The sequence below is a fragment of the Trichechus manatus genome, unplaced genomic scaffold (genome assembly GCF_000243295.1).
Source record: "Trichechus manatus latirostris isolate Lorelei unplaced genomic scaffold, TriManLat1.0 scaffold00022, whole genome shotgun sequence".
NCBI lineage: Eukaryota > Metazoa > Chordata > Mammalia > Sirenia > Trichechidae > Trichechus > Trichechus manatus.
The window spans coordinates 19,525,888-19,551,440 of NW_004443958.1; the positions used below are offsets into that span (position 1 = coordinate 19,525,888).

The 25,553-nt window shown below is 34.9% G+C and overlaps 1 protein-coding gene across 6 annotated transcripts in view; it reads left to right on the forward strand.

Annotated features, from left to right (window-relative positions):
- PHF20L1 (PHD finger protein 20 like 1) overlaps positions 1-25,553 on the forward strand; it is a 79,971-nt gene that overhangs the window by 22,438 nt on the left and 31,980 nt on the right. For 2 of the 6 annotated variants that reach the window (XM_023728210.1, XM_023728209.1), the window contains exons 5-12: positions 2,638-2,726; positions 2,942-3,031; positions 7,826-8,033; positions 8,579-8,707; positions 14,061-14,143; positions 17,622-17,874; positions 19,980-20,168; positions 20,437-20,643. In XM_023728210.1, the coding sequence (XP_023583978.1) occupies positions 2,638-2,726; positions 2,942-3,031; positions 7,826-8,033; positions 8,579-8,707; positions 14,061-14,143; positions 17,622-17,874; positions 19,980-20,168; positions 20,437-20,643 (1,248 nt within the window). The remainder of the gene's footprint in view (positions 1-2,637; positions 2,727-2,941; positions 3,032-7,825; positions 8,034-8,578; positions 8,708-14,060; positions 14,144-17,621; positions 17,875-19,979; positions 20,169-20,436; positions 20,644-25,553) is intronic. The other 4 variants (XM_004373011.3, XM_023728211.1, XM_004373012.2 and 1 more) reach the window with 2 other exon arrangements.

The following is a 25,553-nucleotide window of genomic DNA, read 5'->3' on the forward strand; positions in this document are numbered from 1 at the left end:
TGAAGCCGAGTCTTAAAATTCAGATAAGTTAACTGGATAAAGAAGGGCTATAAAAGCTTTTCTGGCAGAAAAAGTGGTGTGTGCAAAAGAATGTTAGTGAGAGAGGCATGCCATTTTTAAAGAACTCCAAGTCCTTGGTGTGACTGGAGCGAAGGATTCTTCTGAAGGGTTAAAATAGAGGGAGAAGAGGTTAGAGAGAGAGATGTGGACCACTGTATGCAGTGTCTTAGTCTCTTGTCAAAGAATTTGAATTTTATTTGGAAGTGATGGGAACCATGGAAGGGATTTAAATTAAAATCAAGCTTGAGAAAAAATAGGTAAGAAAAGCTGGAAGAGGAAAACATTTAAAATGGGATGTATTCAGGAATGTAAGGAGTGAAAAAGTAAATGATAGTAGTCTACCTAGAAATCGTGATATAACTTGACAAAGGACTTAATCCAATTTATTGTCTTAATGAGTTAAAATAACAAATATGACTACGGTTTTATTACCGCCAGTCCCCCTGCTTCAGGAAGGTCGAGGGCCGGCTCAGTCCTTAGATGTGCAGGTTCCTCTCCTCTGGCGGTGCAGCCTGTGTCTTGCACTTCTGGGGAACTGGGCGTAGAGCTTTCGTTCTTATTCACTCACTCACAGTGGCTCCCCACTGTCGAGCCCAGAGTCCAGCGCAGAGTGGCAGTCGGTAACACCTTGTGGAAGGAAGAGAAGACGAAGGGAAGAAGGAATGAATCAGTTCTGGGTAATAGAGCCATCAAAAACAAATTGAGAAAATTAAGCTTACGTTAGTGGAGGAGTGACGATACTGATTATGATACTTGCCATTTCATGAGAGTTTTGAATGAGCCCTTTGAATAGTGAAATATTAAAGATATATATATATATTTTAATCTTCAATAGAAGTAGTATTCATTATGTGATTTCTATATGCCTTACTTGGTGGATGAGCCTGCCACCCCACCCCCCACAACCCTCCAAAAGGCGAATGAAGTCCTCAAGGAACCTGTTCAGTGCAAAAACAAAACAAAACTAATAAATGTGAACATTTAAGTATCTGCAATAGGATGTGTGGCACCCTGGTGGCACAGTGGTTAAGAGCTTGGCTGCTAACCAAGCAGTTCGAATCCACCAGCCTTGGAAACCCTGTGAGGCAGTTCTTCTCTGTCCTGTTGGGTCACTATGAGTTGGAATCAACTCAACTGCAACGTCTTTTGTTTTTTTTTCCTTTCGGAATAGGATGTATAGAAACGAAGAGAAATGTGAACTGCGGTGGTCAGGGACATTTTCACGTTAGGGGTGGGATTTGAAGAGCCGGTCTGTGACGAGTGGGTTGGAGTTCAGAGGGCATAAGGAAAGGAGAAAGGCATCAAGGCAGAGAAAGTAGGTGAGCGAAGGCAGGGAGGGGGGAATGAGCGGGGTTGCGCAGATGGCCCGGCGAGGAGCTTCATCTGCTCTGAAGAGCCCTGTTGAAGAAGTAGGAGGACAGATGCAGTGATCCAGGTGGTATGAGGTTTCTGTGTAGTTTGGAAGCCTCAAAATGTTTACAGTGTCTTTACATCCTTGCTATTCAACTGGTAAGTTTATGTTTCGTAACTTGGGTTTAGATCTTTGTGATATTGTGCACTACTCTAATTGTGGGAAGATAGGGAATCAAATGCTGCTTTTCAAATTACAAAAAAAGAAAAATCTTGGCACATATATGTCATTGACTTTGATGCCATCTTCAAAGCCGTTAACGATGATTTATAAGTCTTTGTAAAGGCCAAATCTTTGTTCACTTAAAATGACAATCTGCCCTCATTTGTACAAGAAATGATAGAAAAAATGTTTGCATTTCGATAAGTATGAAATCTACATAATGTATGTATTTTCTAGTAGTACTGGCTTATGTTGACTTCAAGGCCTACAGTCTGCAACAGAAAGTGAATATGCTTTATAAGATACTTGCAAACAGAATCTTAAGTCATAGAAGGCAGACTGAGTTAGTAAGAAAGGCATGAATAGCTGGAGGGGGACCGGGTGTTATGGCTGTGCTCCTGCCTAGCCGAATGTCACTGGAGGCAGCATTTCATGTTCCTGGAGTTCAGAGTTCTCATCTGCATATGCAGACTTTTATCCAGATGATTTGGGGAGTATTTTCTAGCTTAAAAGTCTGTGAATCTTCAGTTTTTATTTGCAGATTCATTGTTATTGCCAAAGGAATAATTGAGGAAAATGATCCTTCCCATATATCAGATATTCCTCTCTATAAACTATTTGCAAAGAGAGCAATTGATAATTCCTCTAAAAATATATGTTTTTGAAAATAATGATTTATTTTTGCCAGGTATGTTCTAAGTCTATACATATTTTTAGATTATTGCAAAGTAAATTTTAAATTTTCTCAGTGATAATTAGAATTTCATGTAACTAATATATTAAGACTTATTTTCTATACCTTTTAAAGGAAATAAGAGTTCAGAATTGTTTTTAGAGGAGAAAGTAAGCATAATAAACTTGATAGTGTCCTTAAAATAGGTACATGTTTGTAATTACTTCAGTCGAGAGCATTTATTTCCATCAGGACCCTACCTGTCAGATTTCAACTGTTGCTGTAAGGCTGAATAATATTTTCTAATAGTTCTGACTTGCTCCTATTTCAGGAACATTCACAGTTCAGTTTTATGATGGAGTAATTCGTTGCTTAAAAAGAATGCACATTAAAGCCATGCCCGAGGATGCTAAGGGGCAGGTAAGAGTGTTCAGCATTCCTAGCTACCCAGAGGGATGTCTTCTTGAATGGTGATCGATCGAAATCTATTTTTTTATAAAAAGTGAACTAATTGTAGGGTTATGTGCTGATAGCCCCAAATAGCAGCAAGAAAAAGAAGCTTAGAATGTAAAGTAAATTATACACGTGATTTTTGCCTCTTTGGTTTTAGACCTGCTAAAGTTATAGGTCGCTAGTTTCTGTTCCAGGTGAAATCCCAGCATCCACTAAGCTGGTGTTGTCCTATCGACCCAGCTGGATCGTGTAACCAGTCTATGGGAAGTGAGGTGAGTGCCTGCCTTTTTTTTAACTTTGTTTTGTTTTTCCTGGTATATAGTATCATTTAGGAAGTTAATTTTTAATATCAAATTTTGTATTGAGTTTCTTATCTTCTTTCCTTCTACAAATCATAGTCATTAACCTTCTTGTAAAAGGCGCTTACCTGACACTCTGTAGGCTGTTCAGGTAGGGCTCTCCAACTCATATGACGTAAGCAGTGTATTACATGCTTTGTCACTGCTCAAAGCAAGAATGAACGGTAAGCATTTACAGGAGAATCTGGGATGAAGTTAAAACCACGATTCCATTTGTTGAATATGTTTCCTGAAATATACTGGAAAGAAAAGGTGCCATTAGAAATTGAAAATGTTTTCTTTTATGTTCTGCTGTTATTTGGGATTTTCAGCACCTGGACCTACAATTAATTTTAAGAATTTGATAGTAATCTAAACAAATGTCTAATATAGAAATATGCTACATATTTGTTTCATACGGTACAGTGAAAAATAATTGTCATCCTGAAATGTATTGAAATTGCCTGGTCAACTTCAGTGAAGTGTAAACATGTAATAGTATAAAAATGTATACCACCACATTAAAAAAAAAAAAAATTTCTCAAGATGTCTTCTGAGAAGTTATTACTGTAAATAATCTGGTTTTCAAAAATTTAGTTACAAAATAATCAGCAAGATTTTTTCCCCTAATTAATATGGAAATGGATTTTAAAAGGAACATGCTCTTGATTAGGAAATTACTTTGTGTCTTCATGCTTGTATGTATAAATAAAATGTTATTTTAAGCATTCAGTGGTGTGATTTCTTGGTTACTGCGTAGAAAGATAGTTGAAAGCATTGGGAACATAATTTAATATTTACCTGTTTAATTAAACAGAATTTTCTATTGTTTTTTGCTTTAAGACTATTGTTTTGTTACTCTGGATATTCAGATGCCCTTGAGATGACACTAATATTTGCCTTAAGGCTTTCCTTTTCTAAAGCGGGACATTCAGCCGGTTTGATTTGTGGTAAAATTAAAGGTTGTAAAAATTAATTTTGGGGTTTATTTTTATTGGCTATATTGCATGTTCATGTTTAATAAGTATTTTAGTCCATCATGATGTATGTTAACATTAAAGTCCATGCCAAAATACAAAACTACTGAAAAAACTTTGGGTACTAGTATATTTCCTTTAATTTTTAATTTTTTCTTCAAAAATATTTTTAATTGTAGGCACATTAAAATGTTTATACAGTTTTTTTATATATATAAAACACTCTCATTTGGTGAATGTATTTTATTTTCCTAACAAGTCTCTGACTTGTTTTCATCTAGAAAATACACTATAATCAGGTGGTTTGGGCAGTGCTAATAGAATTCCCGTTTTGCAGATTAAGAATTCCTTTATAAGGATAAAAGTAAAATTTCTTTTATTAGCTAGCAAAGAATAATACATCAAGCAAATGCACTGTGGAAATGCTCTTCCCTAAACTTTCCGCAGCACCTGTAAAAAATATGACATGAATAACAATTTTATATATGTGAACTTCCAGAGTAATTAATGTACTTGAGCCTCAATAAAAGCCTAACTGCCGTTGTCTCTGACTTTGAACCAGTTGGTTTATTCTGGTAGACCTCACCTTGCATTCTGAGGTTACCTCAAGTACCTTAAAGAGCTTTTCATACTGTAGTGGATGATGTGTCACCTGTGGCCCTTCTATAGTCTATCCAAAGACTTATTTTTCTCACTAGGAAAAAAGATATGGTAGACATGTTGACTGTCCAAAATAAGATCCTCTCCCTCCCTTCCTTCTTTCCTTTCTTTCTTCCTTTATATCATTTTGAGTGGAGTGGTAGTATTGGATACATAAATAGCTGTGAGACTGATATATATTACAGGGTGAGGATTGATTCCTCCTTGTAATAAGATATTTTACTTTCAACTCTTGTTACCTCTGATATTCCACCCTAATAAAAGCATAGCAGCGATAATTACAGGGTGAAAGATTAAACCATTATATGTTTAAATTGAGGGCACATAACAGAGGAAGTAATTGTTTTTTTATCTTCCCGTCCTTTTTTCCCCCTGAGGTATGCTGATGATACACCCCCTCCTCACTTAGATGACTGTCTTGTTATCCCACATTTACCATTTACGATAGTAGTAAATAATCCGCTATCTGTCTATTTTGTGCATTAACGACGTACATCTGGCAGTAACGAATGCCGAGGGGTGAGGCGAGAGTAATGCTGACTGTGATTGTTAAGGTTATGTGTCAGCTTGGCTGAGACATGATTGTCAGTGGTTTAGCAGTTATGTAATGATATAATTTGGCAGTTATGTATTGATGCAGTCATCCTCCATTTTGTGATCTGATGTGGTCATCCTCCATTTTCGCTTAACAATGATTTTAGTATAATGACCTGGTCTTTGGAAACCACGTTGATAAAGTGAGGAGAGGGTGTATGTAGTTTACATTGTAACTCACTAGTGTTAAAGATTAGCTTATCAGGTCCTTTATATTTACAAAACATTTTTTGCATAATTGTTGTATGGGATTCTCTTCTCATAGCAAATCCTTTGACACTGGTATGGCTAATATTTCTATCTCACAGTGGAAGAATTCATAATTTAGAGAACTAAAGGACTGACTTAAAATTTTTTCAACCATTATATGCAGATTGATTCCTTGAACCCAGATGTTCTGATTTCAAACACAGTGCTCTTTTTAGTATACTACTTTGTTATCTACAAGGAACTTTGAAGTATATCATTATTAGTTCTAATACATGGAAGGATCACACTTCAGTTATATTTGACAGTGAATCTTTCCTGATTAAAAATACAGTAGCAAAATAAAGTAGCAAAAGAATTCTTGCATCACATCATTGCAGTGATTCCCATGATTAATGTCATATGATCAAAAAAATTTTTTAATATCTAATTTAACTTCCAAAAGATAGGGTAGTTCGCTTCTGATTTTCTCTTTATTGGAGGTAGAAGACAACTGGAAATGGAAATTACCTCTGGTATTTTTCAGCATTTCTCTTCTTAAATTTTTTTCCCCCACAATATGGGTCAGGATTAAATTGCTCTGCTCTTAATAACACTCCAAACATGTGATCTCTGCTGTATTAACACTTTAGTTTGCTCCTCTGGTTGCTCTTTTTTCTCTTTCTAGCTGTTGACTGCTATCAGTGTTTTTCATTGTTGTGCTTTCTTCCCTTAACAGATACTCATTTCAGGTCTCAATTTAGCTATAATGCTTTTAGCTACCCACATTGCTTCCTGAGACTTAGACCACTCTTTTCCATTCTAATAAACTTTGACTTCAGTGCCTTTGTTTAACATTTTCCTTTTGCTTGGAGTGCCCATTTACTCCTTTTTCTTTGTCCTTTCCCCTAGCAAGTTTCCATGTATCCTTCAGGGTTCTACTCACCTGTCACCTTTTCTCTAAAGCCTTACTTACACTGATCTTTCTCCTCTGTCAGAATTAGTCTTTTCTTTTCTGCTCCCTGATGATATTTTGTTCATTCCTCTAGTACATTTTCTGTCACATTGTCTGAGAGTTAAATTTTATTTGCCTTTGAATTCCTTATGAGTAGAACCAGATTTTTATCAACTGTTATCTGATGAGTGCTTAACACGGTTCCTGGCATATGCAGCGCAGGGTATTTAATAGAAAATCGATGAATAAATGTGTTAAGTACAATCACATCATGTTTTCAGTTCATTTCAGTCATGGGGAGAGAGAGAGACATGATTTTGTTTGTTTTAGTGGCGTATTGTCTTTACTATGTATTTTCAAGACTGACTAGCCATCAGCCTGTGTTGCTTGATGGCCTATGTTCGTTAATGTGACTCGTCAATTAAATGGATTTGATGTGAAATTATTTTTAGTTGCTTGGACTAGGATTTATACATTTTGGTTGAATCTGAATTGGTGTTCTATTTTACAGAGTTTAATGGCCCTTACCAATATTTGCTTAAAAAAAAATTTAAAATGCTATTACTACTTCTTTATGTCTTTCCATAATTTTTACAGTCAGCATTTTTAGTTCAGAATAAAGCCATGAAAATTATTTAGCAGCAAACAAAAAAAAAATTAACACAGGAGAAATAAGTATTAGCATATCAGAAGAATGGTAACGAACGTAGACCCAGAAATTAACCTGGAGACTGACAGTGTGTACTTGACCTTGGCCAAGTCAAGTAGCTTTTTTTTTTCCTTCATCAATAATATTAGACTGTTTTGATAAATTGACATCCAGACTTTAAAAACTTTAGAAAATAAACTGTACCTTGACTGCCATTAAAATTGACTATATTTTAAATGGTACGTTCTTCCTAATGAGGAATAATCATTCGCTCAGTGGATATATATTCTTTTTAACCTTTGTGGAATTGCAGTATAATCATTTTATTTTACTGTCAGCTGTATTATGGAAAAGAAACGCAATTCAGCATTTAAAACCTAAAGTACCCTGGCAGAATGTCATGTAGTATTCCATATCTGTGATAGGTTTCTTCTCTGTTATTTTATGTTTTATTCCTATGAAAATATATCAAAGGAATACTAATTATTGATTATTTTCCTATTTTATGGAAGATTATTCAACCCATTAATCCATTAGGTTATTAAATTTGTTAATCTACCATGTTGATGAGCCATCTTGTAAATGGGTTTATGTTTGTGTGCATGTGTGAAAGTAGCTTTGAAAATGTCATACATTTTTATTCATTAGGGTTGTTACATCTTGATTAATTTTTAATGCTTCACATGTTTTGTGTTTTTCCTTTGGAGGATTGGATAGCTTTAGTGAAAGCAGCTGCTGCAGCTGCAGCCAAGAATAAAACAGGGAGTAAACCTCGAACCAGTGCTAACAGCAATAAAGATAAAGACGAGAGAAAATGGTTTAAAGTACCTTCAAAGAAGGAAGAAACTTCGACTCCTTCAGCCACACCAGAGGTTGAGAAGAAGGAAGATCTGCCCACATCTAGTGAAACATTTGGTACAAAATACTCTCTTATGTTCATTCCTTGTGACAGTGGTAAACTCGCATAGTGAATGAGTCGATCCCCTTGGATACTTGTAATTTTGTACGTATAATTAAATTACTAGGATTTTCCCCCCAGCACTCTATGATGGTTCACTTTTTTAGCATCTTACAGATAGAGCTGATGATTGATGGTCTAACGTGGGCACTTGTATTGAATGCCCTCAGTATTCTTGATTAGAAACAAATTGAGATTTTGATTTGTAATTTCTCAGTAGTAGGTTTTTATTTATTGTTTTGTTTTGTGTTTTTTTTCTTTGATTTTTTAAATGCCTCTGTGAGTATTTCAATGCATAATATGGAAAGAAACAGTAATTCATTTATCTTCCTGCTTTTGTTTCTCATTTATCAATCTGGACATTAGATTGTGTTTTTTACAGTTCTGTGTCAAGCACTAGATTAAAAAATAATGTTCAAAGCATTTATACTATTTTTATACTTAAATTTTATGTGTCTTAATTTTGGATTCTAGATCAACTAATATATTATTCTATTAAAAGTAGGACTTCATGTAGAGCACGTTCCAAAGATGGTCTTTCCACAGCCAGAGAGCACGTTATCAAACAAGAGGAAAAATAATCAAGGCAACTCATTTCAGGCAAAGAGAGCTCGACTTAACAAGATTACTGGTAAACTACAATGATTCCTTTTTTGGGGGAATAGAGGGTTTAATTTTAGAGTAGTTTACTTTTAATAAAGTAGAATTCATCTTTTGGTTCAGAGTAATGAACTGGTTATCAAGAAAGACACTTAGTTTATGATTCTTTAAGGTTACCTCCTTTCAAGTCTGTCAGTTTTCTTCTGTTGTAAAATGTGGAAAATACCACTTACCTCTTACCTATCTCACAGGGATGTGGTGGGGGTTGATTAGGTCAAATGTTAGAAAATTCCACAGTTCTTTAATCTCTTTCGTGGTAGGAGTAATTTCTATAAGAGTTGAATTAATCTACTTTTGTCAAGCTATGGTAACATAGTTCCTGAGGTTTATTGTATTTTTATACAAACATTCTTACTCTTGACCAGTCTCACCTGAAGATGGTACCATGTATGGTTAGAAAGATTAATATCTGAATTAAATTCAGTTCTTGAATCTGCTTATTCCTGTTGTTAAAAGTACTCTTCTGAGTTTTTCATTTCTGCCCTTACCTTCTGGTTAGTCTCTAATATTGGGGCTTATTTCTCTATGTTTTCATGTAATTTAGGAAGTAGCAGTGTTAGGATGATGGAAAACACCGAAAAGCCTAGCTTGGTTAATGTTCATAGAAAATGGAATTGAAGTGTTATTAGAATGAGGCCAGTCATATTAGGCCCAGTGACTTCCAAGGCCTAGTCAGCTGAACGATTCTAGTCTTTAAAAGAAACTGTGAACATATTTTATTTTTCTGAGTATATGTTAATAGAGGAGTTACAATACTTATGCAGTCATGTTCTTATATTAAGGACAAGTGGTTTTTAGCATCTTTGGCCTAATAAAGCTCTGCAAACCTTTGTTGACATTTATTTCAATAATTGGAAGAAGCTTGGTTTCATTGTCAGACCCAGGAATAAATGTAAGCATTTTGGCCGTTTTCGTGTGATTGGAGGCCCACTGGCAGATGACTCTGGAGCTGACAGTTCACTAGAGCCACTGTTTTCCTGTAGAGTTGCTCCACTTGATTATAATCGGTTTCAACAGATGAGAATATGTGTTCACTTTCCATTAGTGTATATTTCTTTTCACGCTTTTCCTTGATAAAGGATATATTTGGCCACAGGACAGGAACTATTTCAAATTGATTTACCCTTTCTACCTATTCCTTAGAAGCTATTAGCTTTAGAGAAATTCAAAATGTTACCAAGTAGTTGTTACGATGGCAACTCGAGACTTCAGTTTTGCCTTAGAACACAGGACCCAGTGCTCCATGCTGCCAGCTGTGCCAGAAGTGGAGCACAGCACCTCTGACTCCTGTCGTACAGAGACTGGAACAGCACTGTTGGATGAGCAGACGTCAAAGAAGAGGGCGGTCACGCTAGTGCAGTACACCTGTCGGCTTACCAGCATCGTGGTTTCTTCCTTCACTCCCAATAACCTCATTTCTCTTGTAGTCAGTATACTCTTACACGTGCCTGACTGGGAAGTTCAAGCTTGCTGTTTAAAGAAGACGACACCTGAGTCCACAACGATGCATTATCTGTATGTGGCCTTGAAAAGACAGTAGCGGGATAAGGAGAACCGTTTTACCGTGTGCCTCAGAAAAGTTACAGTACTGGTTGCTTAGTGGTACCCCGCGACTTCTGTGGAGGGACTCTTCGTTTTCTCTTGGGAATCTCAGACAGACAAGTGCTAGTTGGACAACAGCAGAAAAGCATAAGATTTTACAAATGTCAAACCAATACCATCTTTTTCTTTATTTACTCAGAAGTTTAAAGTATGTGATAATCTTTTAAAATAGTTAATCTTTCTGCATCTGTTTCTGATTTCACGTTACACCTATATGATGTAAAAGGACAATAGATGCTGTAAGATTGTTTTCGATGGTTGAAACTCAGACTTGCCTCTGTATGTTTCATTTGTAATCCATGAAAAAAAAAAAGGGAGCTAATGTAAAATAATGATTTTGTTGTGGAATTATGGTGTATTTCAAATTTATCAGACTCACCTATACAAGTTTTTTTGTCCCTTTACAACTGAGAGGAGTAGGGCTGGGATCTTGGCAGCATCACAGCCTGCTCTGATGTATCTCCTCTCACTCCATTTTATATTTCTTTTAAATAGTAAATTCCTAGTTGACAGTGGGTGAACCATCTACTTGATAAGTCTGACTCATATATTTATTCACTCTCTTTCTGTTCCCTTCAGCACATACACACCCCTGGAGAGACTCTGAGACTGATTTTTGTATAGAGGGTAGTATCAAGGTGATTCTTTTCAAATTTTCCTAATAGGCAGACATTGAGAACATATTTGCAATATATATATATAGATATATATGTTTTTCCAGGATCTTATTTTGTATTATGTAAAAATGTACCTTGTTGATAGTGATATGCTTTTTTGCATACTGATTTTTTATAATGATCACTTTACACAGAAAATCAGGCCATACTTCGGGAGAAAGTTGCGAGCAAACTGAATTTAAGTAGAGTTTAGAATACAGGTTGTGAAGGGAGTAAAAGAAGAAACATCAGCAATTGATGCTGGTGCGTTTCTAAGAGTTCCTGGAAGGTCAGCCAGCTTAGATCTGTTTGTGCTGAGTAAGGAATTTTAAAATCATTTAAAAAAACTCTGAGGTTTAAATGGACCAGTAGTATGTTATTAGTAATGAGATCAGTATGTTACTATTTTTTAGCAAGAAGATTGTGTTTTGAAACCCCTCGGTGAAAAGTGTACCAAGAATGTAACTACTTTGCTCTTTCTGTGCTCACCTTTGCCATTCCAGGAAGCTCTGGCGTCTCTTCTAGTTATTCCTCCTGGCAGGGAGAGACCACTGTGTATTTTATAGCTAAGTGAGGTATTGCAAATTTGTGACTGTGTTGGCAGGTGGGATTCATGAATATTTGATGTTCTGCTTCTACCTAATGTTTAAATAATTTCTTGAAAATACATTGTGCATTCTGTTAAGATAATTGCCTAGTGTTATACACACACTGTTCTGGAGGAGGGCCTGTTGGTAATATGTTGATAATAAGTATTTGCTAATAATGAAAATTAATTTCATTTGTATCTATTTCCCTCCAAATAATTCTTCTCATTTTGTGGGAACAGTGTATGCCTCCCCAGAATGTTAGCAGGTCAAGATAAACAGATTTGGGGCTGCCTCTTAAGGCAGAAGTAACCAGAGTTCTCTATTCATGTACCTCTTTTATTATTGTCTCTTTTGTTATTTTCATTTCATAACTCTTGTACGTTGGTACGCATGTAAAGTATAAAACCTGTTTATTGATCATGATTGGGACTTTTGAATTATCTAGATACCAAGGATTGTATTTTCTAATCAAAATTTTAAGTAGTTTTTATTAAATGCCCCATTACTTTCTGTGAGCACATAACAAAAGGCTTTATTTTTTTCTTCACAAGCTATTAAATGGGAACCGCTTTTAATTAATTGAACCTATAATATTCTCATGCTGTAAATTTACAGAGTATTGCTCACAATTATTTTGTTTCTGTTGATTCTTATAGTACCTTGTTTTTAATTTTATAGTTTGTGATTTTTTCCATCTACTATGGGTATTAACAAGTATTCTACTTCTTATAGATATGTAAGGAAACAAAATAAAAACTAGAAGTAATTATTTAACAGGTTGAATAGCAAATTTTTGTCCCATTTGAATAGCTCTTAGAACCTCTAATAGTTCCCAACGAAAGAAGAACTTGATTCCCTAATTATTATTTTTTTATTTCAGTAGTTCATTGATTCTCAACAATATTCACTGGAGAGGAAAGCTAATGAATAGGTTTTAAATGTTGCATGCTACATCTTTCTGAGTCATGTAAAAATATGTTCGGAATTTGTATTAATATAATTAGGACTGAATTTATGGTTTGTAAATTTTGTAAAATTGTTTATATATGTTATGCTTTTTTTCCATTCAGATCTACACTTGGTATTGTACAAGACTGGAACAAACTATATAGATGGTTATCTCAAAATGGGCCAAATACTGGTTTTAATCCTAATCATCGGTGTACCTCAATCATTGTTTTACCCTCAGCTTTTTCTGTTTTATGATTCTGAGTGCTAGTATTTTACTTTCCAGTAAAGGAAAGATGCCTTTTGCTAATTTAACATTTGAGTCTAGTACTTCTTTAAGAATATAATTTTAATACTTCATTCGCTTCCTAGATCTGTTAACGTCTTTGAGATAGTTATCTGAAAAAGTCAAGAGATGTTGCCATGTGGATTGTTCTAAGTTATATGACATTTTTGGGTACCTTTTTTCCTATCAACAATGCTGTAGACGGCTTCAGTAATATAGATGGAATAATTGCTATAGTCAGTTCACTGTGATGCTGTTGGTTGTTAAATACGCTTCCTATCAAGCAAGTGTTTTGTTTGGCCAACATTAAAATGACACAAAAAAAGAATCATTTTTGGTGGCCTGTTATGTGCAGGATGGGCATACGTAAAAACTAAAATATTTGCATTGAAGGTACCTGACAGTCTTAGCAAAGAATCTTAACTAAGTAAATGGCTTTTGTTTTTTAATTAAAATAGAGTTTTAATGTCTTGTAAAATTAATTATATGTACTTCAGATAAAATATTTGTGTTCTGAAATTGAGAATTAGTGATATACATTAGAGAAAACTGGAACTCCCAAATTATTTCATCATTTGTAGAATGAGAATGTAATATTAAGTTGAAGCTCAAATGTTCTAGGAAGGACCCACACTTCCCCCGCCCCCAGCAAAAAAAATAGATCCATCAGTGTTTTGGGAACTAACGTAAGAAGATAAGATACAATTGGCCGTTTGAAAATACTTTTAGAAGAGAAGAATAACATAAAGCTTATGTTAAAGGATACAGGTGAAATGGAGAATTGGGAGCATTTTTTAAGCCAGGAATATGATACGAACAAAATAAATCTTAGTTTATATTGTAAATGTTTGGAAGGATTTCTCGTATCTTAGTAATATTAATTCTACATTTTATTTTAGTTGCATAGACAAATCCATTATTGTTGGTATTAACAATCTAAACAATCTTAGATTTCTAGACTTTAAGCCACAGAATTTTTATTTTTAACAGAATAATTTTTTAAAGCATATCTTTAAGAGCAATATTTAAAAAAAATACAAAATTATACCAGCAACTCTCAAGTTCTGATTCAGTCCCTTGACTCATTATTAGAGGTTTTTGTATTTTTATCAAGTAAACATTTTGGTGTATTTATTTCCTATATAAAGGAGTATGGGAGATATCAACTACTAAAATTTTTGAGAATTAGGGTGAAAGTCAATATTTTTTCTAATAAGCAATTTCTGTACAATTTTTCTTAAGGTTTGTTGGCATCCAAAGCTGTTGGGGTGGATGGTGCTGAAAAAAAGGAAGACTCCAGTGAAACGGCTCCAATGCTGGAGCAGGTATGAAATGGTAGCATTTGATTGTTTTCAAGGTTCCCACTGGAGTGCTCATGGAGCTATAGTATCCATGTAATTGAAATTACACTTTTGATCAGATATGGGAATAGGAAGCTAATTAAGTGATGATATATTTTTAATTCTCCCTTCTCCAAGGTATACAGATGAGCTACAGACTTCATTAGCTCTTGTTTTCAATAGACTGGCATTAAAGCCTTAGTCTCCAAAATTTGAAGGCCTGGAGACAGACATCCCAGGGTATATGCTTACAGCTGGATCACCTTTAACTCGCTTACAAAAAGACCCTTATGCAAATACTTTTCATTTGTGAGTTAAAACAGGGTTTTTGACATCTAATAAAGCTTCTTTTGAAGAAGTTTCTTTTATATTGTAACAGTTGGTGTTGTTTGACTGTTTTATGAATTGATTGATGAGCCATACATTTTTGCTAGGATGTATATTTTAATAACTACACAAAAAAAGAGAGTTTAAAAACTATTAAGGGTCTGTCTTTAAACCACCTAATAGAGGAATTTAAAAGTGAAGGTTGCAGTTGCTAGATTTCGCCTTGGCTACCTTCAGATTCCCACGATACCTGTACATAGTGAACTGTGCATGCTTTTTACATTCTCTAAGGGCTTAACTTCTTAGGCACTGTAAGACTGTAAGAACACAGTAATAGCCATAACTGGATTTCCTTGGTTCTCCTGTTTTAAAATCTGAGCCTTAATGTAGTTTTAATATATCTTTTTGTATTATCTTAATTTTCTTTATTAGTAGCCCAATAAAGAAGACTTTAGAATGAATTATCTTTTGCTCTTCTCTATATACATTTTTTAAAAAGTCCAGATTTAATTGATATTGTATTGAGTTTTTCAGGCCTGATTTGATAACAGTGCATTGTTTGGTGCCTCCATTAATGTTGTATTTAAATTAGTGGTTTTTTAAATTGATTAATATGTCAATGAATCATACTTTCCGATTTTCTGTGATCATCAAACGGTTAAGTCTTTGCCGTTATTGTCAATATCTCTACCAAATTTTAAATGACTTTTTTTTACTGTGTATTACTACGTTTAACGTCCCAGATATAACAATATTTTGTATTTTCACCATGGTATTTTCAGAGTGCAATAAATCAGGGACTTGGGTAATAAAATGTTTCTGGAAAATTCATTACAATGTCAATCTTTCATTATGCACAATCCTGCTGAGGTGAATGTGATTGTGAAAATTACTTATAACATATGGAAGTTAGTGTGGAGGGCAGTGCCCATTTCAGAGAGATACAAAGAGCAGCATTTCGAAATGGGGTTTAGAAAAAGAAAAACTGAGTAACTCGGCTGTTCCATTTTGCATACTTTAAAAATTGTCTGAGTATCTTGCCAGTTTTGTAACAAAGAGACCAATAATCATTAATGAAACTTTGTAAATTAGGTTAATTTTTTAAGGAACATCGTGCTATTCCCACCTTTTTTATTTGTCACTCAGGTCAATTTTAGTGTGAAAATGTTTTGTAACAATTTTTGTGCTAAACGGTAGTCCTGATTCAAATTTAAAAAGCCGAGTTATAAAACCCTAGGTTACATCTCTATTGGTGTCAACCATAGACCTAAAGGAGAGGTAGTGATTGTCACTTACCTCTGTAGTCCTGATGAGTAAAACAATGCACTCATGTCATAGACTGATAACAGGCCTGTAGCCAAAACTTGCTGTGCTAATGGAGTCATTTTATTTATATTTTTAAAATAGTCGAACTCTGTGGTCTTGAACCCCAATTCTCAGATTATTAATGATAGATTAATTGTATTAGGGCTATGTCATGTTATGTTTACTTTTGAATAAAACCTGCATTAGTTGCATAATAACTCGGTAAGGTTTTTTAACTGTTAATTTGTCCTTGTTTAGAAGTTAAGCACCTTATCAAAATATTAATTTAAGTTTTAAAATCTTGTTTTATAACTTTGTAACTCGAGAGTAATGGATGCTGTAGTGATGTCTTTCACATATGTGAAGATGAACAATAAAATTGTTTATTTACAAGTAATGGCTCTAATTACTTTTCTGGCAACACGTTTTATGATGAGCTTAGGAGTACTTTCCATTTATGGAGTACTTTTTCAAATTATTAAACTGCACTGACACACATGTATAACAGCAAATTCAGCAATAGAAATGATGACAACTGAACGAATGGGACATTTGACACCAGGCCTTTATGTGGTATGTCCAACATGCCATCTGTAGAGCAGAGGTGCCCTACTCAATTCCAAATATGTACTTTTTTTCCACCAAAATTTGAACCCCTTCATATTTTAGCGGTAACAGAACCTTGTTAGGTCCACAGACAGTGATCTCTCATACTCCAGAGAACTGCAGACTTGATGGTCACCCTCACAAAAGACAAGGAAGTAAAGAGGTTTCTTGAGGACAAGCATGTCGTTCATAGTGCTAACAATTTGACTCTTACAGAGGCCTATTTTAGTATAAATTTAAAAGAAAATTGTGCATCTCATGTATTTTACTCTCAGATGCGTACATCAGTAAGAGAACACACTATAGACATTCTAATACCATAGTTTGCAAATTCACCCAATGTCGTTATTCTCTTTTATCTCTGAACAGTGGACACATTCACACACATTTTAATATGTAGGACATTTTACTGCCAAATGAATGAAAAATATTCTTTATGAAAGAACTGACAAAGTTCTGATTTTTTTTTAAAATTATCAGTTGGCAGGAAGAAGGTAAAAATTCTCATCTAAGAATGCGACGTATTTTGTTTTTAAATCCGATGTTTTTAACTTACACTTTATCTCCTTTTTTTTTGGTTGTTGTTATTGTTGTTTGTTTTGTATTGTTTTTTAGTCTTTTAACTCTGGATTGCTGATGGCTCTGATTTCATGAGGCATTATGCTTATGAAACTCTGGCTTTCAGCACTAAAATGAGTTAAAGATGATGTTTCGTTAATTTGGTCATTGTTTTTCTGTTGAGGTCTTTCTTTAAAGGGAAGCTGTTACTTAGCCCTTCACATTCAGTTAGATTAAGGAAATTTTAAGAAAATATCTGAAAATCAAAAGCTTAAATGTATTCCTTTGACACTAATACATGAAATACTGTTTATTTACCTGATTATTATTAATGTCATTGGTAATAATGGTACCAAAAGGGATATATTTAAATTTAATACAGAAAATATTTTTCCAGCAAGATAACATTTTCTATTCTGAGAATATTATGAATAACATGTTAAAAAGTTTTTAGACTACAAGTTGACAGCATCCCTTTAAAGATAGCCTATTCAACTTTTAGTTAATAATCTGTGGGGTTCTTTTTGGTTTTTCATTTGTAATAGAAATGTTATATGTTGCTTAACAATGTTTTTGGATACTAAAGTTGCTTAACAATCAAAGTAGAATACAAGAGCAAAAATGAAGAAACCAAAATAAAAATATCAATTTTTTATTATTTATTCAGGCGATTTCACCTAAACCTCAAAGTCAGAAAAACAATGAAGCTGACATTAGCAGTTCTGCCAACACTCAGAAACCTGCACTGTTATCCTCAACTTTGTCTTCAGGGAAGGCTCGCAGCAAGAAATGCAAACATGAATCTGGAGAGTCTTCTGGGTGTATAAAACCCCCTAAATCACCACTTGCCCCAGAGTTAACACAAGTCGAGGATTTGACGCTTGTATCTCAGCTTTCTTCTTCAGTGATAAATAAAACTAGTGAGCACAGATTTTTAAAAAATAGTTGCTTATCCTATAAGATACATTAAAAACAGTTTTGATTATAGTTTTATTGTATTTTTATAAGGTTGCTTTTTAAAAACTCAAACTTAAGTGGATACGGTAGGGAAGGCTTGAAACTTTTCATGGGCAAAAACCATATGCATCTCTGACTGGTTTATTGTGCAGAGACTGTACTGCTGGTTGAGAAACCTTTCCATTTAATAACACAAATTCCGCTATAGTTTGACTCTCCTCAACTAATAAGCCAAACGTGATGAGAGGCCTGATTCATTATTAAAAAAAAAAAAACAAAAAAACAACAGCAGAAAGAAAAACATATAAAGAGATCCATGGTGGATATTTTTCTCAACTTCCAGGACTATGCAGTGGATAGATTTATTTAGTGTTTCTGCTACTCTGTAATCCCTTTCTGCAATACATTTTACTCATTCTGATTCTAGGAGTTAGAGTGTAAGCTTTAGTTTCATTCTATTAATTAAAAAAGGAGGCTCTTCCTTGATCATATTTTAAAAGATTTTGCTATTTCAGTACTACTAATCTTTCAAGAGTTAGTCTTTTTAAAAATAGTCTTTCAACATGGGTTTGGATATATAAGACCCTACATTTCTCGTATTAGCTTAGAATTCTAAGTTAGAGACATGTGACAAACAGTTAATCTGGAATGTCACTGGATAAAAGATACTTTTGCTCTTTATACAACAAATGAATCAGTAACATGATTAGTAAATGAATAGGACACATTTCCTTATGAACTATTCAGTATTTTACATGTTCCAGAACAATTACAGATGTTGGCACTGAGAAGATTTTATTAAGCATATTAACCTCCTCTTCCATTCAATTACCATGTTTTTCACCAAACCATATTTTTCAATTTTTGATCAGGTGTTTTTTTTTTTTTTTTTTTTTTTGGTGGTTTTTTGCTTTTTCAATTGTTGTTTGTTTGTTCTTTTCAATGAATGGGTAGAAAGGATGGGAAGAGAAAAATTTCATTGTTTCCTCATAACCTTCATTTCATTTTGTCATTTATCATGGAATAATATTGTTAGTGGTCACTACACTGTCACATGGCATTGGTATTGTATTTTGAAATTTTTAAATATATTGGTACTATAACCACAGTGTTATAGCAATTGATTTTTATTTTCTCCTCTTTTCAATTATTACCATGTCTTTTTCATTTTAATTTTTATAAAGTTAAACTTTTCAGTAGTGAAAGCATCAACCTCTTCAGACCTCTCTAATTCCCTTCTAAATTAATGTGAATATGTGTACCTGTATAACCCTGCCTAGACTAGTCAAATGTGTTTGCATGCCATGTAGAAAGAAGACACCTACAGGTTAACAAAAATTTAAAAAATGACACATTTCCAAATTTGTGCATTATGTAGCTAGAATAGGCTTAAATGACTAAGTTAGTTGTAAAAAGCAACAGTATTTGAGGGTAAGAACAGTGTCATATTCTTTTAAAATTCTCATTGTTTGCCCATAATAAGTACTTAAAGTTGTTTGTGTTCAGTTTTTTTTTAATGAATCAGGCCCAGAAATATGTTGATAGCAATCCTTTGGGGGGATGAGGGTGGGATAAAATTACATTAGTTTTCCTTTGGCAAGTAAAGCAAAGTACTGACTACAGTGTATGTCACGTTTTGTCACATATGCCCCTGCCTTTTTTTTCCTTAGAATTTCTAGATTTGTAATGTAGCAAAAGGGATATATATGTTTTTTTGTCTTTTGATACAAAGAGACTATTTTCCCTAAAGAAAAAATTAAAATTTACACCATGAGATTAGAGAATTATCTATAGTCTGTCACTTGGGAAACTACCTGAAATTAATGTTCCATCTGTTTTCTTTTGGTTGTAGTAGGTTTTAGACTTTGGAATATTTTGATTAACATTTTTTGTGAATGAGGGCACAGTTTTTGTCTTTGATTACTTTTGGAACATTCCGTTCCTTGTGGATACCTTAAGGCAACATCAGAGGGCAGAATTTGAATCCTTTTTTTCCCATTTATCTCCTTAACTATTATGATGATCCTGGTATGTATATGCTCCGTGAACATTGAAGATCTTTTTCTAGGTCCTCCACAGCCTGTGAACCCCCCTAGACCTTTCAAGCATAGTGAGCGGAGAAGAAGATCTCAGCGCTTAGCCACCTTGCCCATGGCTGATGATTCTGTAGAAAAGGTCTCTGCTCCCTCTCCAGCCACTGATGGGAAAGTATTCTCCATCAGTGCCCCAAACCCGCACGAGTCTTCAGTACCAGAGGGTAATGTATATGTTGATTTAATACCGAACCAAACATGAAGATAAAGAAAAAACTGTAGTGATAAAGATTATTAGAATATTAAGAAATCTGCTTTGTCCTTCTTACATCTTTTTGGACTTATAAGCACTTCATTTATGCCATAAATGCTTATCGAGTGCTATCTTTGTGCCAGGCACCGTTTACCTTACGTGACAGTTTAATCCACATTGATATTAACTGAGCCAGTTTATCTCTATTAACATCATATTGCATTCTTTATTTTGTGTAGTGCCTGATGTTGCACATTTGTCACTTGAGAAGCTGGGACCTTGTCTCCCTCTTGATTTAAGTCGTGGTTTGGAAGTTACAGCACCAGTAGTCCCAGATCCCTCTTACCGTAATGAGTTCCCCAGGGTGGAAAAGGAAGAGGCACAGATGCTTACATACCCTTCTTCCAAAGCGGTAGCTGATGGAAGAGGAGCTCCAACAGCATCAGGTAAAAAATATTCATTTTGTAAGTAACTAGGTTTGCAGTGATGGGGGGTAAACATTCTGATGTACAATTACATTATTTTAAATCCCATATAAGGAGCCCTAGTGGCACAGTGATGAAGTGCTCAGCTGCTAACCGAAAGTTCAGTGGTTCAAACCCACCAGCCACTCCTGGGTAGAAAGATGTGGCAGTCTGCTTCTCTAAAGATTTCAGCCTTGGAAAATCTATTGGACAGTTGTATTCTGTCCTGTAGGGTCACCTTGAGTTGGAATCGACTCAGTGGCAACCGATTAATTCCTGTATAATTCCTTTTCATAAATACTTTTATATGACACTTATGGGAGAGAAGGTTTCTCTGATTAAAGTTCTTTTGTGTGACAAATTTATTGTCATATATCCTGGACATGCTTCTTACTTTGTCACTTTAATCTACTTCCTTCTCCCTGCTTCTTTCTTACCTGTGTGAAGTTATTTTGCACACTTCTTATTTTAAGAAGTTTATGCCCAGATCTGAAGATTTGCAGGTTTTGAAATATTTCTTATAGTTTCCCAGATCTGAACCATTATCTTTTGACTGTCTTTCTCTAAGCCCCTTCTTTCTTTGGAGCCCTGCTGGTAGAGTGGTTAAGTGTTTGGCTGCTAACCAAAAGGTCGACAGTTCGAATCCACCAGCCACTCCTTGGAAACCCTATGGGACAGTTCTGCTTTGTCCTATAGGGTTGCTATGAGTCAGAATCGACTCGACGGCAGAGGGTTTGGTTTTGGATTTTGGTTTCTTTCTTTGTGATAATTAATTTTTCTCTCTCACCAGATTGTTGAATTACCCTTGACTCTTAGAGGTATTTTTTCTGCTGAAGGTTTTATGCAGTTCTTTAGCAATCTGGAATTGGTTGCTGTACTGACTATATGAAAAATATGTTGTTAAAATTATAATGATGTCTGTCCATTGGGAAGATTATTTTTAGATGTGCATGTGCAAATATATTTTCCGTAAAGGTACATGTATTCTAAGTATAGTAACAAGACTGAAATATAAACCAGTATAAGTAGGCATATAATAAAGTGTTGGGTTATTCAGTTTATGTATCCTAAAGTGTCAGAGTAATCATTGTGCACAGAAATTTTCATTCAGATTATTTTACTTCTAATCACGGTATTCGCTTAGACTTTTTTTCAGAATTTCTAGCATATTCTTGGCGATATGGCTGCCTACAATGGGGATATGGTTCTTGTTTCTCGTAGTACTCAGATGACTAAGATAGAGTGAAGGCACACCAATATTCTTTTCCTTTTTAAATACTAGAAATAACTATTTGGGAAAGTGAAAGTAGTAAGACAATTCTGTGGAAAGCAAAAGGTAGAGAGGAATTTAGATTTATAATTTGATAAATTTTTAGATTGGTTTGTTGTAAGAGTGAGGATCATCCTTTGGGTATGGTGAGCTTGATAGCACAATAGCTGGCAACTTCCAATTCCTTAAATAAAGGAAATGCATAGTTTGAAATATTAATTACTAAAAGTCAGTTTATTAGAGGATTGAACATAATGTTTGACTGTGGGAGATGGAAGTCTTATTTGTTTTCGAGACCACTTTTTATTTTTTATAGTTGGAGGGTAGGAATGGAATTTAGGTCATTCTAACTGGAGACCTTTTGATTAAAACCTTGTGAGCCTGACTCACTTGTATCGGAATTTTAAATGGTCGGCATACTTTTCCCTCTTAACAGATCTGTCATCCACACTCTTTAAGCTGTTTTGGAGTATTTGGTGCACGTCTGTCTGCCCCCTAAATTATCTTCCATCTAGATTCTTGTCAGGTTTTTTTGCTTTTTGTTTTATTTTGTTGTAATGCATTTGGCTGGTTGGTTGGTTTACATCTCAATTATAATAGAAATCTTTGTTACTGGTGAATTTTAAAACTTCCATAGAAAGCATTATTTACCAGAACTTAAAAATGTTTTCTGGGCCATTTTTGTCAGATCAAACGGTTGGGGTGTTTTGAATGATGAGACGGTAGCTGTTAACTATGAAATAGTTTAACAGACTTGTGTTATTTTTCAGGTACAAGATCTGTGCCTATTGCTGAGTTTAGTAGTCATGCTAAAGGGTTAGGGGATTATGAACATGATCAAATTACTATATACACCTGCCCTGAACAGATTAAAACTTTGCTTTTAATTGTTTTTCCAGTAGAGATAATGAACTTGCACTAATCCGTCTACACTCCTCCCCTGAGGTGGATACCAGTATGACCAAGCAGGGTTAGGAATGCTGTCGATGCCCACATTGCCAAAAGAAGCTGTTGGTACCATTGTAACACCTATGTCTTTATTTTTATTTTATTATCAAAATACTTTATCTTGCAGAGCCAACCCGTTTTAGGTAGTGATCCAAACCAAAAAACCAAATCCATTGCTGTTGGGTCGATTCCGACTCACAGTGACCCTATAGGACAGAGTAGAACTGCCTCATAGGGTTTCCAAGGAGCAGCTGGTGGATTTGAACAGCCGACCTTCTGGTTAGCAGCTGATTACCACTGTGTCACCAGGGTAGTGATAAAGCTTCAAAAGGACTCCTAGTTCTGTCACTATCTGGGAACGTGAACTAGTTTTCTTACCTATATACTGAGTATAGATACTACAAATACTGAACTGCCTCTAACTTTCTTAAGGAGATAAAGGATATAGATAATAGATATAAAATTATTTTAGCTGTTAAATCCTTTATAAATTCTAAATAATGTTGTTGACGCTGGACCTGTGGATCAAGATTAAAAGTACTTAGCCTTGAAAAGGAAGCTTTTCATGTGAGACCAGCCAACTTAGGCTAGTCAATATTTATTGTTATCTTGTTAGAATCCTCTCTTAGGAGCCCTGGATGGTGCAAATAGTTAAGTGCTTGACTATAAGCCAAAAGGTTGACTGTTTGAACCCACCCAGAGGTGTCTCAGAAGACAGACCTAGGGATCTGCATCTGAAAGGTCACAGCCTTGAAAACCTCATGGAGCAGTTCTACTCAGCACACATGGGGTCACCATGAGTTGGAACTGAATCAAAAGCAACTAACAACAGCAGGGTAGAGAATTTGCCTTCAAGAAACTTAAAATCTAGAAAGAACACAAAAGTCAAAACTGAAATGTAAATAACTTTATTTTAGTGCAGAATGTAAGTGCCTCAAGAGGTACAGAGTGTTGTTGGGTTCAACAGAGGAAAAAGATTGTCCTCATTTGAGGACCTTAGGCGAGGTTGAAGATGGATCTTTGGGTGATCTTAGCTGCGTTGGTGGCTGGCCTCTTAACAGCCTCTTAACCTCTCTGAAATGCAGTTTTTCATCTGTATTATGAAGGTGTAATAGATAATGTCTGCGGTTACTTTGGGCTCTGGAATTTTGATTTTTTTAAATAGGTTGTTAAATCGTTGATCGTACATTTTGATGGAATCTAAGTTTCTTCTAAAGGAAAGATCTTGATATGGTAGAATTATTAATTTTCAGCTTCTAATTAAATAGTCTTGGTTTTCAAATGTTCTTAGAAATCTTCACGTATTTTTAACTTCTATTAATAACCAGTGTGAAAAGAAATTTGGGATTAATAGATAATTTGAAAATAATTTTAAGCATTTTTCATTAGCTTTGTAGTAAAATAAATACCTTCAGTAACCTCTTCATTTTCTCACTTTTGGAAAAATTATTACATAAATATCAAATATTTGCCTCTGCCTTATTACAGAATATTACAGTTAATATGGATATGAGTATTGGAATATACAAAGACTATACTTTCATCATATCAGGATGTTCATTAGCAGACCACTAAGTTGTAGGTGCCATCGATTGAAATTTATTGGACTTTTCTTCAATGCCACAAAACAGTAGTATCTCAAATTAATTTTTGAATGAAATGTAGGTGTAAGTAAATGAATACTGTGTTAATTATTATTATAGTTAAATTAATTGGACTCTTCTTAGTGAATCCCCTGTAGAGAGTCCATGGATTTTATTATTGATAGCCTAATATTTTTATCACCAAAGAAAAACAGAGGTAGACCATGGTTTGGTATGAGTTAATCTGACAAAAACCATGTTATAAACTCTATGTAATCTGCCTGTGTGGCTCGTATAAACGGTCTTCATTTATACAGGCAGTCCCTGGGTTACAAATGGGATTCATTTTCTAAGTGTGTCTTTAAGAATTTGTAGGTAAGTCAGAACAGGTGCATACGGTTGTCATTTAGCTTTACTGTAGGGTCACTATGAGTCAGAATCAACTCTATGGCAACAGGTTTGATTTGGTTTGGTTTTAGTGCAAGAAAATGCTCGAAGCTTTTTAATGATGTAAAAGCTGCACGTGCAGCAAGTGAAGGTGATTGTATGAAGAATTTGTTGAGTAGGGATTGGTTCAGTCCTTTCAAAGTGAAGGCAAATTGACTTAACATTGAAGGGAAAATACAAGTTGTCCCTAAGTCAGACGACCATAACTCGAGGTTTTACTGTAGTCTAACACCTTACATCAGCTTTACATTTACTTTTTTTCCCCCGTACAAAAATTTATACATACATTGTTATGTGACTCTAATTGCTCTCCCCATACTGTGATAGCACACTCCTCCTTTCTACCCGATTCCCTGTGTCCATTCAGCCAGCTCGTAACCCTCTCTGACTTCCCATTTCACCTCCAGACAGAAGCGGCCCTTTTAGTCTCTTGTATCTACTTTAGCTAAGAGGCACACTCCTCACGAGTATCACTTTATGTCCCACAGTCCAGTCCAATTCCTGTCTGAATTCAGAGTTGGCCTCGGAAATTGTTTTAGTTCTGCGCTGATAGAGAATCCAGGGGCCGTGCTTTCCGGAGTTCCTTCAGTCTCAGTCAGACCGTTAAGTCTGATCTTCTTACTAGAATTTGAGTTCTGCACCCC